This window comes from Parasteatoda tepidariorum, chromosome 10, assembly GCF_982258835.1.
Source record: "Parasteatoda tepidariorum strain Cologne lab strain chromosome 10, Ptep-v5.0, whole genome shotgun sequence".
Taxonomy (NCBI): domain Eukaryota; kingdom Metazoa; phylum Arthropoda; class Arachnida; order Araneae; family Theridiidae; genus Parasteatoda; species Parasteatoda tepidariorum.
The window spans coordinates 20,417,382-20,437,736 of NC_141764.1; the positions used below are offsets into that span (position 1 = coordinate 20,417,382).

Sequence of the window (20,355 nt, forward strand, 5' to 3'; positions counted from 1 at the left end):
AAATTTAAAAACTTCTCAGCATGAACTTTTTATTTCATGACAAATGTTAAAATTGAAAAAAAAAATTTATGGAAACTTTATAAGCCATATTTGAATTGTAAAAATAAACAGTCGGAAGTAGAATCGTGCTTAAATGAAGTTCCGGTAAATTGTTGATCAACAAACGTAACTTCATATAGAGGGGGATCCCCTAAAGCGTGTTAAAATGTTTATATTTTAATAATTTACTTTTTTCTTGGAAAATAGTTAGTTATCCGTTATTGCTGGAATGGATCTTCATTTTTCAGTTTCTAGACAATGCTTATTTATTTATTTAAATTATGATAACGAGAAAACTTGTAACTCAGAAAAACAATTTACATCTTATTAACAGCAACAGTTTTCCGTTCTCCTATACATTAGTCAAATTACTGGCAGACTTAATAATTCATTTCTAGTTTCACTATTATTTTTTAATTTGCGGATTCCAATTGAGAATCAAATATTAAATCTTAATTATTTTCTGGGTGATATTTTCTGCAATGAGTTTTGACGTTCGCCATCCTAACGCTTACAATGGAAGATTTCCAAATTTCCGAGAACCTTCAGAAATTGGTTGCTTTTCTTTGGATGGTGAAAGGAGGTATCATGATGATAATCATCAATTAAAGTACATATGTATGCCGAACAATTTTGATTATTTAGATATGGACTTGAATGAAGGCTATGATGTAGCTATAAGAAAAGAGTTTGGTAAGAAGGAGAGATTAGATTCATTTTTGACTTGGATTTTACATCATCAGGATCAAGTGCAAAGATGTTTTAAACATCAGAGCTCTAATGAGTGAGTAGTTAATATTGAATGTTATCCCAGGAATGTGGGTGGGAAAGGCTTCGGCTACTTTGTAATATTGAAATAACTATTTTAAGAGATATTTCCATATCATGAAAGCACCAAAATAACTAACAGCTTCAGGCAGTGGCCCGCGAGAAACAAACAAACAAAAAAAAGTGCATCATATAGAGGAATAATTTAAAGTATAAAGAAGAGAACTCACAGTAACCTCCGGGAAAACCTTTAAATTTTTGTTACAATTTTTTTTTTTTAAGTTTAAATTCTTTATACTGCCTTGGCGATTATAGTTGGCTTGAACAAGTACTGATATGGAACTATTTCGAACTTTTATTATGAATAATTCTTCATAATAAATACAATTTAAAAAGGATTTTAATACAATTTAAAATTCAAAATTTTTAAAATTATTGTAATTGTTATCATCTAAAGTTACAATTTTTTGTATGTGCTACAAATTTTTAGAAATTCCATAACTTTAAAGTGTTTTTCAAAATATTTTACTGTAAGATTTCTTTGTTTTAAGTTATGTCATCTAAAATGATTTTCAAATTTTGAGAGATATTTCCATATTGGTCATGCCAAGTAAAAATTGTCCAATTCTAGTATGCGGAATATATTTTAAAAAATATAATAGTATAGTGGCTTGTCTGGTAGTGGCTGCAAGTTTTCTTGATAATGGGACGTTTTCTTTGTATTTATTGTTATTATATGCCATTGGCAGTCTAGCACCATTTTGGTACAAATTAATATAACATACTGGGCATCCCAAATGTCCCTTACCACATTTTGTTTAGGAAACAAGTTGTTTGTTGACAAGTTTGTCGATAATTGCTTGATTTAAAACAACTATATAACACTGTTTCCTGCTGTGCACAAAACATACCAACAAACAGTATTTGCAAGAGCATTAATCATTTTTGTTCTTAATCAGCATCATTTAAGCGAATGATCTTTTATTTTGAAAATATTGTCTTATAGCTTTTCTTGATTGGCAGCACCATTTATTGACAAAATTTGCACCTAGTTTTGAAACTTACTTTCGGAGAAAAAGTGCAATTTGTTTTTTCAAATTGTTCAGAATTGTATTTTTCAGAAATCTGGCAAATTATGAAAGGAGATAAGCCAATAAATTTTTAAGTTGTTTTTACTTCATAAGTTAGTTTGAAAAAATAAATTGAAGTAGTCTACCGCTGAATAAATTTAAGTTTTATTAATTCATAATTAAAACTGAGCAATTTTCTTATTATTCATTTTATTTTAATAAAAACAAATGTAATCATTGCCAAGTGATTAGTAATAAACTCCTTGGCCATTATTTTATTTGATTTCTCAATATTATTGGTAAAAGAGCATAAATATCCAAATTATTCATGGCTATTGTGCCTCTAAAAAAACAGTTATTGTGTTAATTGCAGTAAATATACAGTTGGCTCTAACATTCTGCACTATAATAGCGAATATTTTTCGATATCACAAGGAAAATTATAATCTCCGCGTGTTTGTTATAAATTTTCAATAAAAAAAACGTTCTAACCTAATATATCCCTCAATTTCATGAAATATTTTTGATCATTACAACAATATTTTCATGATTTCTAAAAGATTAAGTGCCAACTTGAATTTCAATTTTTAGAACCTTTTCTTAAATAATTTTATGAATTATTTCTTATAATCCAAGATTGCTATGTTTTTAAAAGAAGTTGCTTGAATCATCAATTTCTTATGTAGATATAAGCAAGATGCTTTGCTTAGATAAATTTATCTGTTTATAAAAGAGACATGAAATTTCTAATTTAATAAATCCGAAAAAATTAATATTTATGAATAAGTTGTTACCATAGACAAAAATGTATAATAAGGAAAGACTCGAAAATATTAAACTCGAATAACAGCAGAAGTATCATGCGAAAAGGCAGATGACAATACGGAAGAATTTAAGAAAATTAAAGAGAAAGCAAATATGTTGACATTAATCTACACAATTGTTTTTTCTTTTTAAAGAAAATACACATTATACAACTTTAACAATGTCGGGACTATTTTATCTAAATCGTTAATAAATATTCAATTTTTGATATCCCTAATTTTTAATGACATTATACAATTATACAATTTAGTGTCTTCAAGTTTTTGTTATCAAGTTTTGACTGTGATTGTTTATGACTTATAATAATTTTTCTTAAAAAATATTTTTATTTACTCATAGGTTAAATATTGATTTTGTTTGTTTTCGTGGCCTTTTAACTGCAGTATGCAATACCATATATGAAAACAAAGATGACTGGCTGATATGTGCTACAAAATATAAATCTGTTATTTATTTATGTGCTTTTGATACTGAGCAAAGTATTCAAAGAAGAGAAACTGCTACTGAAAGAGACAAAGTTATGTCATTTTGGGGATACAAGTTTGAACAATACATGTCTGCTGGTAAGTTTTCCTTTAATTCTTAGTTTATCAGTTTTAAAATTTCATTTATATAAAATCAGGTTGTTTTGTCATAAATATTTTATTTCAAGTATTTAGGCTTTCTTACCGGTAGTAGAAGGAAATCCCCTAAATTAGTTATTAAATTTTTTAATTTTTCTACTTTGTACAAAACTGTGTAATTAGTTATAGCTTATATCATTAAATTTAATTTAAAAAATATTTTTGATACTGTTATTTTACTAAGCAAATGTTTTTAAGTAAAGTTTTACAACTTAAAACTCTCTATTGAAAAAAATAAAAAAAACTAACCTTTGTAAAAAAATATAAAACTGTTTTATTGTTTTTTTAAAGTGATATTTACAAAAAAAAAAATCTTTTTTTTTTTTTTTTTTGTAGTGGTGTGTTGAAAAGGCGCATGAAGTACTGTCTATCTAAGGAAAGAACTCCTCTTGACTTAGACTGGCATTATCAAATAGTGTAGAAACAAAAAATGTGGATTTCAAGGAAGGGGGATATTTTAACGTTTCTCTCGTCTGTTCAGATCAAAACTTGTCCTACATGTATACTCTTACATGAAATAGTTTAAACACATTAGTACAGTAAATGGTTGTACTCCTAACAACTGGCTAGTGGAGTTTCTTTCATTTGACAGATTGTATGTAACCTGTCACAGTAGCTGGATAATTGACATTTCAGCTGCTAATTATCTAATTAATTTAAAATCGCGTGTTCACAGTTAAATGAGAAAATTATACTAGCTTACAACGTGCAAGCTAAAATAGAGATGGGATTTGTGAATGCAAATAATATTTGAATTTCCTCAAATAATATTTGCATTCCGCATAAATCTGGTTTTATGTTGAAATTAAATAACCTAAAAATAGGTGTAGGAATTAAGAAATCACTGGTCTGATATTAGTAATTAAAAAGATATTACTAGTCGGTACACATTTTCACTAGTTTGTTCTCATGTCGCTATTTGATATTATTAGAAAAAAAAGTTTATAAATTGAATTTATATGAAAAATATAGAGAATGAATGTCACAATTACGATGAAATATGCTCTTCCGTGACAAAAACACAGACTACAGCTTGAAAATGAAAATGAAAAAAGCCAAAACAACATGCCATACCAGGGGTCTGTCCAGTCCAAATTTACTACCAATTGTCCAGTACAAATTCAACTTGAGGAAAAACGGTAGTTTCACAAAATAATTCTTCTCAAAATTTTATTTTTGTATCCCGTAAGAAACGATAAATCCATATTTTTACCATATTTTTGTGTTGATTTTTTAATGTAATGTTTAATTTTTGCAAATTATGTCTAAATTTTCACAAAATAGGTACCTCTCAAAAATACTTAGATAGTCCCCTGCATACCTTTATATAGATTGCCGGTGTGGGAGACCACTAATAATTATTTTATGGTGGTTTGAATCAAATTTTTGTAGTCCCACACTAATCGATCACTTTTAATTTTGAGCCCTGTTTAAACATCTTCCAAAATGTTTTTGTTATATCTGTAGGTATATATTATACGTTGGTTAATTCCAGACTCGCCTACATCTTCACCAGACCTGTCTGTTCCTGTCAATGAAAAAGAAGAGTATTGTATTGTACTTAAAGGGCGACTGAATAGTCATACTATTTTATTCAGTGCTGAAGTTGACGGGAAAGATCCTGAATACCTGAATAATCCCAATGCTGAACCAGTGTCTACTAAAAGTTACACAGAACTGAAGACATCTAGGATAATTACTACTCACAGACAAAATCAAAACTTTGCCAGGTAATTTCTCAGTAATTCTCATATTTGTTAAGAAATATAGTTAATGTAGAATGCCAATTATTTGTAATTTTTTTTTTGTAAAACAATATTTATCTTTATAGGAAAAAAATGTTTTCTATACAGAACATAAACCAGGTCATATCCCTAAATCAATTTAAGGTCTACTTTGAAATGATAAAACTCTTTGTCAATTCCTATTATTAGTTCACACTCTCCCTACATATATTTATATATCTTGTAAAAATTTTCAATCGTTAATAAAATACTTTTTATTCATGCACTCAAGTTCAAATACATTTTTTTGAACTTGCAGTGGGTGACGCTTGATGTTAATATAGTGTTTTCAAATATTAATTCCATAATTAAATAAGGATGAGCGAAAAACAAAAGGGAATTTTCTGATTTATTAAGCGTTAGTCATTGGTTTAAATTTTATTATAAGCGATTCAGTTTTTCACATATTTTAAAAATAACATCATTGATAATTTTTAACTGTCTCTTTTTGAACAAAAAAAAATAGTTTATAGCGCACATTTAATTATTTTATGTTCGCTGTGTCCGATAAATTCAATAAGCAAAACATTACATGGTAGCACATGTAGTTCATGTCACGAAATTTTTAATTTTATAGTTATCTGATACCATGTGCCTTTTTTTTTTCTTCTTCTAATTCCTACTTTTAGTTCGCACTCTCTCTATGTATATTTATATATCTTGTTCAACTTTTCAATTGTTAATGAAATATTTTTTATTTATTCATTTAAGTTCAATTACTTTTTTTTTTAAACTTGTCGTGTACACTTGATGTTAGTACAATTTTTTCACATGTTATATATATATATATATATATATATATACATATACAGTAGGGAACCGATTATCCGGAACGATCGGGACCATCGCTATTCTGGATATATATATATATATATATACACAGTAGGGAACCGATTATCCGGAACGATCGGGGCCATCGCTATTCCGGATAACTGATTTTTCCGGTTTTCTGAATCGCTACAAAAGCCATTTTTTTATTGTTAAACCCAACTGAAAATAGAAAAATATTTAGAAATAATCTTAAAAAGAAGAAAAAACGATGAAGTAATACACTAATGATTATTTCTAAAATGATGGTAAGGTAAACATCTTTCAAAAAAGAAAGAAAAATCCTGAAATCTTATGAGGAAAAAAAAATTTTTTTTTTAAAATAGCGGGAAAATTTATCGAATTTCGTTCCGGTTTTTTGGTTTTCCGGTTTTCTGATAACGGGTTCTGTACTGTATATATATATATATATATTACTTAATTAATAGCACACTAATTAATAGCACGCTATAAAACAAATTTTATATAAAAATAAAGGCAAACTAAATATATACTCTAATCATTTGTAATAAATAGTAAGTGTTATCAATTCTAAAAATATAGTGAAAAACCTATCTAGTTAGCCATTCTTGTAAGTTGAATACCTGTATTGATTGACCTTTATTATCAAGAATCGAATTTATCCTATGTAATAAAAAGAACCAAACCTGTCCATTATACTTTGTATTTTGACCATTAAAATATTTATTTAAAAATTTTTCTAGGAATGTTATTAAATTCTATTCTAACCCTTTTATAAGTTGACTGGAAAAAACTTTCTCATGCTATTATGATTTCTTTTAAAATTTCACCGAATTGTGAACAATGTTGTAAGCTAACCAAAATCTCTTGATGAGTTGATCATATAGGGAAAATATAGGGGCCTTTTATAATGAATTGATTTATAAACATAAAAAAATTAATTTAAAGTGATGAAATAAATATAATGCTAAGCTTTCTAATTACTTATATTCTTAGATTGCTTTTTAATTGTAATTCTTCTGTATTGATATTTTTAAAAAAATATTTATAGTATTAGGTTATAAAAAAAGCTCTGCAACACTTGCAAAAATTTAACTTAGATAAATTTTTATTTTGTGTTGTTTTTTGGTGTTCTTAGTTTAAACTTTCACCAATAAACTTTAAATGACTTTGGATTAAACTGAACTTCGGGTTTTGATTCACTATTACTATCAACGAGATCTTTTAGCAAGGGTGCTGCAGAACTTTTTTTAGAAACCTAATAAGTATCTGGTGTACATTACTTATTTAAATCAATCACTTTAGGCATTAAATTTGTGTTGCAAATTATAACTCAAATCTATTCTGAAATTAGTCCCCTTTATTGAAATATGTATGGCATTTTCTAAATAAAATTTTAAAGTTAAAATAAAAATAATTAAATTAAATTAATCTTTATTCTGATTATTAATAAATAAAAAAAATATGGATGCATGAAAAACGTGATACATGTGAGAATAACATGATATAAAAATAATAACTCATTCCTGTCTATAAGTTTACTCTACAAGTGAATCAGCTTATACAGATTTCACTGTAACTTACGTTTTGTTGATATTCCTTCCTTAAAGAAATTTCTGTAAACAAATGAGATTTAGTGGGAGAAATCTATTTTGCGAGAACCTGCTTAAGGTATTTTAATCATTTGTTACGTAAATTATAAGGGTATTACAAATATATCCTAATGAATTTGAAATTTTTTTGTAGTTTTTTCTTTTTTGTATAGTTAAATGTATAAATTGTTTTAGTGAAGTTACTTTTTATTAGTATTAATTATAATAATGTAAATGAAGCCTAAACAATTGATAAAGAAACAAACAAATAATGTGAAAAGAATATTTTTTTTAAAAAGTTATGATTGTTAATTTTAAATTCTTGTGAATTTTTAATCAATTTTGTTTAAAGGTTTTAGTTTTAATTATTATTTTGAATTCTGATAGTTTTTGCATTGCTTAAAATTTTTTATTAAATCTGAATAAATTTGCTGCATACTTTTTTTTTTTTTTTTTTTTTAACAAGGAACTCATTCATGAATCTTACCTAGTTTTAAATTTAAAACTGTTTCAAATTATAAATTTTGCTGAAATAGTGTTAATTATTTTAAAGGTTCAAGTTATTAAAATGGTGGCTCCAATCATTTTTAGCTGGCATTCCAAAGATAATATGTGGATTTCGTGATGATCAAGGCGTTGTTAGGAATTTGGATATTTTTCCAGTTCATGACATCCCTAAAATGGCTCAGGTAAGACATTTATTTACAAAGATTTTGTATAAAGCTGTGAAATTGTATTATACATATATTATTTATGTTTATTATATTATGTTTATTTAAAATTATGTTTATTTAGGTCTATACTAGTTTTAAAGTTTAGTTATGTTAATGATTTAGTGCCTTTATAAAATAAGTTATTTATAAAAATTTCTTTTTTACTATCTAGCATTTCTGATTTCATTACTTTTTCAAATATTTTTTTAGAAATTCAAATATTTATTTGTGCTATTAGCTAAACATATTAACTAGTGGTTAAGTAAAAAAAAAAATTCTTAAATGTATTGTATGTCATTCTTTCATAATGCGAATGTCTCATATGAAATTTTGATGTACAGTATACTCTCAATGTCTCGAAAATCTTGTTATGTCCAAAAATTTTTTTTCCTTTGGCATAGTAAATCTACCTGTTAAAAATGAATTCCTACAGAGGTGATTGTGCTCCGGAAAAAATTCGGATTTCCGGATTTTTCCGTAACTGTACTATGCAGGGTTGGAGTTTTTGCCGGCAAAAAGGTTTTTTTGCCAGGACAGTGGCAAAAACTGGTAAAAACCGGCAAAAACCAAATTATCTAAATTGCTGATTAAATATTATTACAAAATACTTGAAACAAATTTAAATCAATCATAAGGAATAATAATTTTGATACATTATATGAAAAAATTATTTTTAACATATTAATAATTAATATAATGGTAATAATTTTTAAAAGATTGAAAGTTTGTGATCTCTTTTCATTTTAGAATCCTAAAATAAATGTTTTTTTACAAATAAATAAATATTATTATTTGCATAATATTATTATTTATTATAAAAAATTATTATTTGTACAATAATTAACTACACATATTGATAGATATTTTATGTTTTAAATTATAGTTATATTAATTTAAAATAAGTTCATTTCACTGGAAAGAAAAGAATAATCACAAATTTTCCAATCGATAATGTTTTAAACTACTAAAATTATATATTATTACATTATCATTTAATTATGGAATAATAATTTTGTTAATTTTTTTGTAATTATTTATATTTATAGTATATATTTCAATTTTAGGAATAATTTTGTATCAAAAATGTGTTTTTGTCCTCTCATCTTGGTAAATATAGGTTTTTGCCAATTTGCTTGGCAAAAACCTGTTTTTGCCAGGACGGTTTTTACCGGTATTTACCATGGTTTTTTCCACCTGTGGCAAAATCTTGCCAACCCTGGTACTATGGAAGTTTCAAGAAATCATAGATCACATTTATGTATAAAAATTCTTGTATATTTTATTTAAGAATATTAGAACTAGAATTTATACTTTGCATCTTTCATTAGTAAATATTTTTTCTGGTAGAATACTAAATGCGATTGAAGATAAAAGTAAACTGAAAATATCAGTGATATAAATTTATAAAAACATAAATTTTTTGAAATGCGTCATTAATGATTTTACTCAAAAATTTTTTAGGATTATTGAGTTGGACTCACAATCACCCCTGTTCCTATGTCTAAGGGTTTCTTCTCAAAACCTTGTTGTGTCAAATTTTTTTGAAATAAAAAATTAATTTTTTCAGAAAAATCACAATGTAAGTTAATTGTAAACCAATTCTTTTCTGTTTAATGCATAATTATTTTTGTCTTACTTTTAAAAATAAAATTCTCATTGTTGTATTTAGCTAATAGTCAGCTATCATTATATACGTATTTATTAGTGCTTATTCTTATGTTTCATGGCTCTACTTTTTATAGTATTATTTTAGAGTATATTTTTCTACTTTTTAGAACATATTTAGTTCTGAACTTGTTATCTCAAAAGCTCGCTATCTCGAATATTTTTTTAGCATCCTTTCAACTTTGACATGGTGCATAGCATTTTAAAAAAGTGCTTAATAGTGGGAAATTTTCTCATCTTTAAAAGTTCTTAAAGGTGCCTTTTTTATTGAGTGTTTTTGAAAAGTGCTTTAATTTTCTATTTTCGAAAATTAAATGTTTTTCTTTACCATGTCAATTTTGGTCACGTATTATACAAAAGCGTGGGGTTCACGTTGTTCTATTCAACGTTTTCACAATTCATTCAAACTCAATGCATTTCTGCATACCGTTTGTCCGTAGCGTATGAAAGCGCCAATCATTTTACATGTTTGAAGAAATGCTTGCTGGGTTTGACAAGATGCTTGCACTCTCGTGTGCAACTTTGCTGCATTTAGCAAGGTATTCTCAATTTTAGGCTTCATTTTCCACCCCCAGAAATCAAACCCAAAAATCTCTCGATCTTTTTATATGGTGGCTAATATAATTAAGAAAAAGAGTTCTGTCAGAAAATAGTTATTTTATCATGATCATGAAAAATTATTTATTATTAGTCTTTGAAAATTATTTTGCATTTTGTTACTGAATATAGTGCTTAAAAATATTTTTTTAGTGCATAAAAGGGACTTAAAATGTGCTTATTTTTTGTTGAAAGATTTGGCTATGCACCCTGTACAAAAAAAAAAAATGATGCTTGATGGACTGTGGTTCAATGTACGATAAATATTAAAATAACTTTAGCATTTTCTGCCAGTTGATTTCGTAAAATCTGTCTCTTTTTTTGGCCTTAATAAGAAATACTGAAATTCTAAACGTTTTTATCTCTTAAGCAACGCTGTTTTTAATTGGCTACTTAAATTTTGTAAACATTAAAATAAAGTAGCTTGCATCCTATTGACTGTGCCTATTAAATTATATGACCATAGTTCTTGATTAAAATTTTGTTTCAAATTTTTCTGTTCTGCAGAAAGTTAAATTATTACTTATTTTGCCTTGTTATCTTTGTATCGCCTTTAATTGGTAGAATAATTTTTTTTTACAATATATCTATAGTGGCGCATATGTATCTTCTTTTAAGTCAATGAAGATAATGTAAGTTTTGCATTAAAAAAAACAATAGCTATGTTTTATTTTAGAGTTATTTAATATGGTTTTCTTTCAATATAGTTTTTTTAAATGTTCCTTGGTAACAAAAGAATTTTATTCCAAAAAGAGCCAAAACAGTAAACGTTTTTAAATATTCCTGATAGGCATGAAGAGCAATCTATAAATTAATGAAGATAAATATTACTAGTTAGCCATAAAAATTAGAAATGTATGCAAATGAATTTTTTTGTTTTGTTTTTGTATAATGTAAATATTTCTTTAAAGATAAATTGTTAAAAAGTATCCACAAAATTTTAGACTCTCCTTGAATATATCTCTGTGCGGCATCTTTTTATCTAACTCTGATTCATGTCAAATATATGTATTAATTATTCAGATGTCAAATTATTTTAATATCTCTGTATTTCCTTTTAATAAGTTTAAAAAAAATTTCAATTCTTAAAAATAAATATAATAAAAGGAAGAAAGTGAAGAAGCTCCTTTTGGGTCTCTAGATCCATGCAAGTAGCTATATTAGAAGACATAATGACATAAAAGAAACAGTGAAAGAAAAATACATATCAACTGGGAGAAGAATATAAACATTAGCAATATGCAAATATAAAACTTAAAAATCTAATTCAGGTTTGTTAAGTTTTATAAAAATTAGAATTTTTGGTTAAAATAGTTGTAGTACATAATTTTAAAAATAAAATAATAAAATAAATAAATACTGTAATAAGTTAAAAGTTGTATAAACAATGAAAGAATATCTTCTAAAATTTTGAAACTATTTACAAAATATCTGATAATAATAAAACTAAATACTCAAAAGCTGATTTTAATAAAACTTACATTTTTTTAGATATTTTTTTAAAACATTTTAGTTAAAAATGAAGCAAAACTAGTGGGCTGCGCCCTCTTCTCGCGTACGCTCGCCAACCACCGAAAATTGCTACGCAATCTTATATGGTTTGCTTCGCAAACCAAGCTCGCTTCGCTCGCTACTAACTTAGGTACATTGCAAATGCACAAAATTCTAAGAATTCAAAACAATCATTCAAATCCATATAACAACTTTTTTAAAAAAAAAAATTACATCTTTTTAGTAAATACTAAGTCATTAAAATAAATTTGAATTCACATAAATGACATGTAATTCGTTAAACCTATTAGAAATGTGCTATAGTATAAAATCTTAAGATAAAATTTCTAAAACTCTCTTTAAAAAGGTTAAAATTTTGGCTATAATTAAGTCTATTAAAAATTGAACTAAGGGAATTGCAATGGAAAAATCTGCAAACGAATAAATTCTAGTAAAACAAATAAATTCGTGATATAAATCAAAAATCGTCAAATAAATTCGTGAAAAAAAGCGCTTACGACAAAATACTAAAATAGAGATCTATCGACAAAGACTACTCACTTCTGCCTAGTTTATGCTCTCTCTGGTTATTGCAGTTCCAGTTTTTAAAGCGTTGCCATTCGGAGAGTTGTAATGAGGCTTTTTTTTTTTGTCGCCGTGTAAGAGAAATATATATATATAGATATTGAAAAGTATTTGGTTATATCTTAAGTGTAAAGTGTATACCTAATTATAATGACTTTATAATATCTGAAATGCAGTTCAGTTTACTGTAAATAGTTTGAAAAAATTGTAGTTTTTGTTTTTAAAATAATTTTGTTTTCAGAATATGTGGTCTCCAGCAGCTACTTTGAATTTTAGTTCATGTTTCCTAGATTTCGTGAAACGTTGTGTAAAAAAAGATGATCCTTAGTAAGTATTGTATATATTTTTTTAAGATTTACGTTTGTATGAAAATTTAATCCTAAATGTTAATTTGCACAGTCAAATTTTAATGTCTCGAAGTAGAAGGTAAAATTTTTTTTTAATTATCAAAAGTAATTCATATAATTATTTATATAATATTGCTAATTATATAATATTATTATGACAGGAAATAAAATTATTTATGTAATTGATATTCTTATTTATGTTATGAATGTGTTTGTTTTAAAAACTAATGTTTTTTTCATGATATCTCATAATAAAATAATCAATTTAATACCGTGTCATAGGTTTATTTCTCCTTTTTAGAAATGTAACTATATTTTAAGTCTTGTGCATACAGATTAAAATACATAGATTTATTGATTTTCATGAATTTATGAATTTATTTTATGAATTATAAATTTTTAAAAATAAATTATGAATTTATGTTAAAAATTACAGATTGTTTAAAGTTTTCTTGTGATTAATATCCAATTTCAATATGATGTCACTTATTTGTTTTTAGTTTTTGAAAACATAACCCTTTTTTAAAGTGTTGTATACACAGAGTAAAATACATAGAAAAACTAAACTAAAACTAAGTATTTTTATAACTAATATTAAAACTAAATAATTTTCGTAATTTTCTCATATTGATCATAATGATATATGCAATTTTAATATGTCATAGATTTATTTCTTCTTTTTAAAAATATAACTTATTTTTTATATTTACTTATTTTAATATAACTTATATTATTAACTTATATTTTAACTCATATTTTAAGTCTTGTGTTCCTACATCAAATTCATTAATTTTCATAATTATGATTTTTTTTTTTAAATTTCATATTTTTTCATGATTAGAATAATGAAATATCAAATCTCAATATGATGTCATCTATTTATTTTTAGTTTTTAAAAACATAACCCTTTTTAAACAGTAACACAGAGTAAAGTAAATAAATTTTATTGATTTTAGTAATTGTGAACTTGTTTGTTTTAAATACTACAGATTTTTTCCTGTTTTTTTTTTATGATTTGATAATTGAAATATAAACTTTTAATAAGGTGTGGTTTATTTATTAATTTAAAATTTTTTTTGTATAGTGTAGTGTACAAATTTTACTGGAAACCTGGGAGTCCCATCACGTGTGAAGAGCTTAAATCTCCTACAGAATACCAAGTTCTGCCTGAATGGTATATCAGTAACTTCAAGATATGATTATAACTGTGTTTGCTCAAATTCCTCTTGCTGAGTTTCTACAGAATAAAATTTTGACTTTGAAATGTGCATCAGAATGTTGTTATGTGCATAAGAAACATTCATTAATTTTGTGCATCTGAAATGAATCTTAAATACTTCCACTGAAAAGGCTTTTATCTCGTTTAAAAATAGGCATGTAACAATGTACAAAAAAAGACAACCCTAAATAACTCTTGATCTAATAATCAGATCTTAACGTTCTAGGACTCATTGGTTTTGAGGGGTTGGCCTCAAATATGCAATTACAACTTTTTTAAAATTTGTTATCTCTGGAGTTATTTGACTGAGTAAACTCAAATTTTGTATTTAGCATTGTAGGATTATATTCTTTAAAATTATGTAAAAAATGGTATGTCTAACAATTCAAAATATTTTTGATTATTATTAAGCAAAATAATTACAAATATTTACTAGATGCTATTTTTTGCATGGAATTATCTTTGGTAAACAAATTTTATAATTGTGTGATAGAATTTTTCAATTAGCTTAAAAAGTTCTCAAAATATTCAAAAAGTAAAATTAACATTAATGGATCCTAACTTAGGACCACACACCTGCACAAGTTATTGGGACCATCTTTTTCAAATTGTGGCTATCTCCATTAAAATTAGGGATCAAAAATAGATATCCTTAAAAAATAATTATGTTTGTTTAAAAAAAGTACATTTTTGTGTCTGATTTTTTAAAATATCGTTTGCACTAATTAATTAGCATATTTGAGGTCACCCCTTCAAGCTATTATGATTAAGTCCTAGTATGTGACGATCCGATAATTAGATCATTCCGGGTGTTTGTTTTTTTAGCGCACTGTATATTATAATTGAACTGTTAAAGTTTTATTTGTTGACTATTTGAAAATTACAAAATATTTTTTATTCTTCAAGATATCTACTAGGTTAATAATAAAATGGTTTTATTGATTTCGAATGTGTATTTTTTTATGTTTAAAAGAAAATTTAGCCACCAACTGCTGTACTACAATTTGTACATTTAAAAATTCAACAAGGTGTATGGTGACCATAATTACTAGGAAAATGCAAAGAAATATGTGTGTCCGGAAAATTCAAGAAAATTGATAATTTTTGAGAAAAGTTAAAGAAATTGAAATTCTTATGAAATTTTAATTTAAAACCATTTATGAATGCTCTATCATCACAGGAAATAGATCTTTTTTCGATTATTGTAATATGTTCTTAACTGCTATGAATTTGAAACAGTTATTCATTGTTTGATCAAGTTAAGCCGATCTTTAGCCACAACCCAATATGCAAACTCTGAAGTGATATATTTTCTTGTACCTATAATCTAATACAAAAGAAATAAGAATGAATGGTTGTCATAGTAATGGAAATTAGGATGATTCTCATTATTAAATATTGTTGGCTAAATTCAACCTTTTCTCTTCCGTTCTTTTTTTGTGAAATACAATACAAGAAATGAATGAACAGTTGACATAGTGGCAGGAAATATGAAATCATTCGTACTACTAAGTAACATAAAGTCAAGATTTTCTCTTTTCGATTTTTTTTATAATTGAGCTCATTGCTTTTTTAATACTTTATCGCTTTAGGGATGAATATTTTATGTTTGAAATGACACCAGTTTGAATTATATCTTTTTATATTATTTTAAAATTATCTATGTTAATTTATTTGTACTTCGAGTAAACAAAACATCAAATTCTTTATGCATTTAATTTTTCTGTTTGTGGATGATTAGTGCAACCTAATATTAGATTAATAGTTTTTTTTAAACTTAATTTGTGGGTTGCAGATCAGAAAACTGACAAAACTCCAAAGGTTATTATTTTTGTATCTATAAATGTTGTTAATTACTATTTTTAGTTTTGGAGTAATTTAGATGACATTGAGCATGATTACTTTTTTTAAAGAATTAATTAGTAACGAGGGACTTAAAAATCAAAAATAAGGAAAACTTGGCTTATAATTGTTTTTCAATCAATTCTTAAGAAGATGATATCGTATCCTGCAAGATGTTTTACATAAAATTCACACAATATATGGATATTAAGGGTGACAATTATTGTCCTCTTTTGAGGAAGAAAACTCGACTTTTTAAACCATTAGGGAGATCCGGGCATGCTGAATCTTATTGTTGTTCATTTTTTTAAAAAAAATGTCGAAATGTAACGTATCTGACAGTATTTCGATCATCAAGGTCTACTATAGAAGCAATTTTTTTTACGAACTTCGGTATTCTCATGTGCCACTTCATAACAATTAAAGGCTAACGTCTGACTTATGAGCATGACGGCGTTTTTCACATTTTCCAACGTTTTCCTGTCATTCTGACTTCTCTCCGATTTCTTACTTTCAAGACACTTATGTCATTTACACCACTTAGTTAGAAGTCTTCATTTGATTCGAGATCCTATAAGATTTTTAAAAATGGCAATTTTAACTGTATTACTTTTCACCAGACATGGCCAAGGCATCTTAATCTATTTCTCCAGATGACCTTTGTTATCTGTAGCTGTCCATAGAACCAGATAAAACTCAAAATAATATCTAGTTCGCCAACAGCCTCTCTCGTGTATCCGGCCAAAAATAGCCTTGATGAGTTTTCTTTCAAAAATATACAGAGCACGCTGGGTATCTGCATCAAGTCTAAGTTTTACTTGCATATAGCAAGACTGGCAGAGGAAGAGTCTTATACATTTTTGTTTTGAGTGTTATGTAAGAATCTTATACATTTTTATTTTTATCGAGTCAGATGTAACTCAAAATTATATTTAGTTTGCCAACAGCCTCTCTCCTGTACTTGGCCAAAAATAGCCTTGAGAAGTTTGCTTTAAAAAAGATCCAGAGCACGCTGGGTATCGGCATTAAGTCTAAGTTTTGCATGTAGCAAGACAGGTAGAGGAAGAGTCTTATACATTTTTGTTTTGAGTCTTATATAAGAATCTTATACATTTATTATTTTTATCGAGCCAAATGTAACTTAAAATTCCATCTAGTTCACCAACAGCCTTTCTCTTGTACCAGGCCAAAAATAGCCTTGATGAGTTTTCTTTCAAAAATATACAGAGCACGTTGGGTGCCTGCATTAAGTCTTAAGTTTTACTTGCATAAAGTAAGATGGGCAGAACAAGATTCTTATACATTTTTATTTTAGTTTTTTGAGTGATTAAGTTTGATCTTAACATGCCAGTCGATGCATGTCACGAACTAAATCCGAATATCTATAATTACATTTAAATTTTGCATATATTATTTTGAACTGATTAATTTTTAAAAGTTTTTTTATTTCGTGTAACTCAGTAAAGAGTATTTCGTGTTCCATAATGCAAAGCTGACCTGCGGCAAATTTCAAACAGAGCATTCAAAAACTACCTCTTTACTTTTACCTATTATTTAAAAAAAAATAATTTCGTTAGAAATCTTCTTCTTCTATTTCTTATTTACGACGCTATTTGTGATTTAGATTAGGAATTCTTGCAGAGAGGCCAACTTGCTCCGGGCAGCAGATAAATATTTTCGAGTGGTAGTCTTTTATTTATGTATGATCCTTTGTTTAGTAAATTTGATTAGTAGGGATTTCACTTACCACTACTTCTAAATAATTTAAAGGCTTATCTAGTACGCCACTTTGTTTCAGAAAAGTTTTTTTATTAAATAGGAAAGGTAAAGCAATAAACTTTCTAATTTTGGTATAACCAGATTTTGCAAACCCATCATGTTTCTTTTGTGGGAAACATTAGTAGTGGCGAATTAATTTTTTTTAAACAAATAAAAATTCTAACAAAATTTTTAGTGCATTAAAATTTTTATGCCTTAGTTTTAATGTATATTTTAATTATTTATATGTATTGTGATGAATAACAATCTTTTCAATTTACTAAAATATTATTACAATAGCTTTCCTACAACTAGAAAAAAAAATTCTGAAGATATGCATGATAATCAACCTTAATAAGTAGTTTTAAAATCATTGTTTAGAAAATATGGAGAAAAACACTGTGCATATTAGGAGTTCACACATTAGCACATTCACGGATTAAGCGTACGCGGGGCCCTAGGCCGTTCAATTTTTTGGGCCCTTAGATTAAATTTTTTTCCTGTATATTTTTTATTTATTCAGATATAAAAGTATTTATATATCTTTTCCTTTAAGAAAGCATATTTGAAATAAAAATAAATAATAAAAAATTAAATTTTACTTTATTTTATTAAATTAGAACTTAATTTAACTTAGTTTTTTTAATTTTTTTTTCAAAAAATCCATTTTAAGGGGGCCCCCAATCATTGGGGGTCCCAGGCCATGGCCTAGTCTAGCCTAATGGGTAATCCAGCCCTGCACATTAGTTTATAACCCATTAATACCTGGGCATTATTTCCTATGAATTCCTCATAAGTTTTCTAAGCATTGAAAATACCTATATGAAAAAAGTGGAGTACACAAAGAACCAGATATAATTCACTTCCTTAAATTAAATCAACTTAACCGGAGTGCACAGATTATTGGATAAATGACATCTATACTTTAAAACAGATTCTTATGGCTAGATCAGGGGTTTCCAACTTACATGAGACCGGGGACCACAGTTAAAAACACCAGTCAAATGGCGGACCGCAACTTTGTCAAAATTTTATATGGGACTCTTTTTATGTTTGACCGAACTTTAAATTTTACTGTCAGATTTTTATCAAGCTGTTCAAATCAAAAGTATTGAATAACAAATAATAAATATTTTCTTGGATGTAAAACCCGAGAAATAAATTTTTTTTTGCACCGTTGATATGTTAAATTTCACAGAAACGGAGAAATTAGTTATTATTTTTTTTTAACGAAAGAAAAGTATTTTAAACTCATATACATTTTTCCGAAAATTTTCTGCAAAAAAATGAAAACTAATATATTTTAGTTCGCTGGCCACAAAAAAGGGCTTCGTTGACCGGATACGGTCCGCTGGCAGCCAGTTGGTAATCACTGGGGTAGATCATTAATGACCCCCTGTAGAGGGAAACTTAGTCTCTGATTGGTTGATGACGAAGAAAATTACTTCCTTATTCTACATATTACGCCACTTATACACACAAGGACAATTACGTCAAAAACAGATGTTTTTGTAAAGGAGACCTTGGCCCACACAGGGTTGTCGAGCCAGGGGCAAAGATGATGGATGTATTTTTTTTTTTTACCTATCACTTCAGATTCGTTTTTCTAATTTCGTGTTTTAGGATGCTGCTCTTTATGGATTTAAACAGAAATATTAATTTAACTCCTGGTAAAAAATATGTTAAATATTTTAGACATTCTACTTATTGTACCCGGTACGAGCAGTCTGATTCAGAGGGGACCTTCGAATGCACAACTTGCTACTCTGGAAACAAAAGAGTTTTTGAATTTCATTCAAATCCAGAATTTTCTCCTTTTTATAAAGCGTGTGGCGATAAAAGATACTTACCCCATTATAGACAAAAGCATAATTAAAAATAACGATAGCTGTAAATCTGTTTGTAAAATTAAGAATGTTGTTAACCTGTAGTTTTTGTAATATAAAATATGTTGGACAAACTAATAATTATCTTAAAAGTAGAATTAATGAACATCGTTCCGATATAAGCAGTAATAATATTATCATTAACCTAGAATTGAATCCTTTTAAAGTGCATAATTTTAACAGTGTTAAAATTAATATTTTAGATTTAGTAGAAGATACTGATTTAAGACTACAAAAAGAAAATTATTACATGTTTTTATACAAAACAATTTTGCCATATGAGCAACTAATATATAGTATGTTAGTTGCTCATATGGCAAACTCCTCAACTAACTCCTCAGTGTTTCACATTAAAGATGAGCGTACGAATAGAGGTAAACAGGGATCAGGACATAATAAAAACTCTCTTAATAGTGACAAATGAAATGTAGATTTTATTTCTATTAAGGAAAAGATTTTACTAAACATTATAAAATTAAACCTAAGAAAGATTTTTTTTCTCACTTAAGGATAATGATGTATTTAAGCTTCAAAATTTTACTAACTTTCCTTTTATTAATTTACACTTCAAAATTCTTTGTTTCGTTCTTGTAAAAGCTAAAATGAGTAAAATGTCACCAAATAAAAATAAAAATTTATATAATTTGTATTTTGCTATTAACTATCAAAACCCTATTTTCAAAGTTAAAATTTCATAATATTTTTAAAAATTTGCTTCCGTTAAGAGATTTTAACATAATTAAAAGCTATAAATATAATATA

At 26.7% G+C, this 20,355-nt stretch overlaps 1 protein-coding gene across 1 annotated transcript; it reads left to right on the top strand.

Annotated features, from left to right (window-relative positions):
- Positions 1-109: 109 nt before the first annotated feature.
- Positions 110-15,049, top strand: LOC107456019 (decapping and exoribonuclease protein). The gene is made up of 6 exons (XM_043051180.3): positions 110-823; positions 3,042-3,265; positions 4,821-5,055; positions 8,044-8,179; positions 12,783-12,868; positions 13,973-15,049. The coding sequence occupies exons 1-6, from the start codon at positions 522-524 to the stop codon at positions 14,085-14,087; spliced, it is 1,098 nt and encodes a 365-aa protein (XP_042907114.2). The 5' UTR covers positions 110-521; the 3' UTR covers positions 14,088-15,049.
- Positions 15,050-20,355: the final 5,306 nt, after the last annotated feature.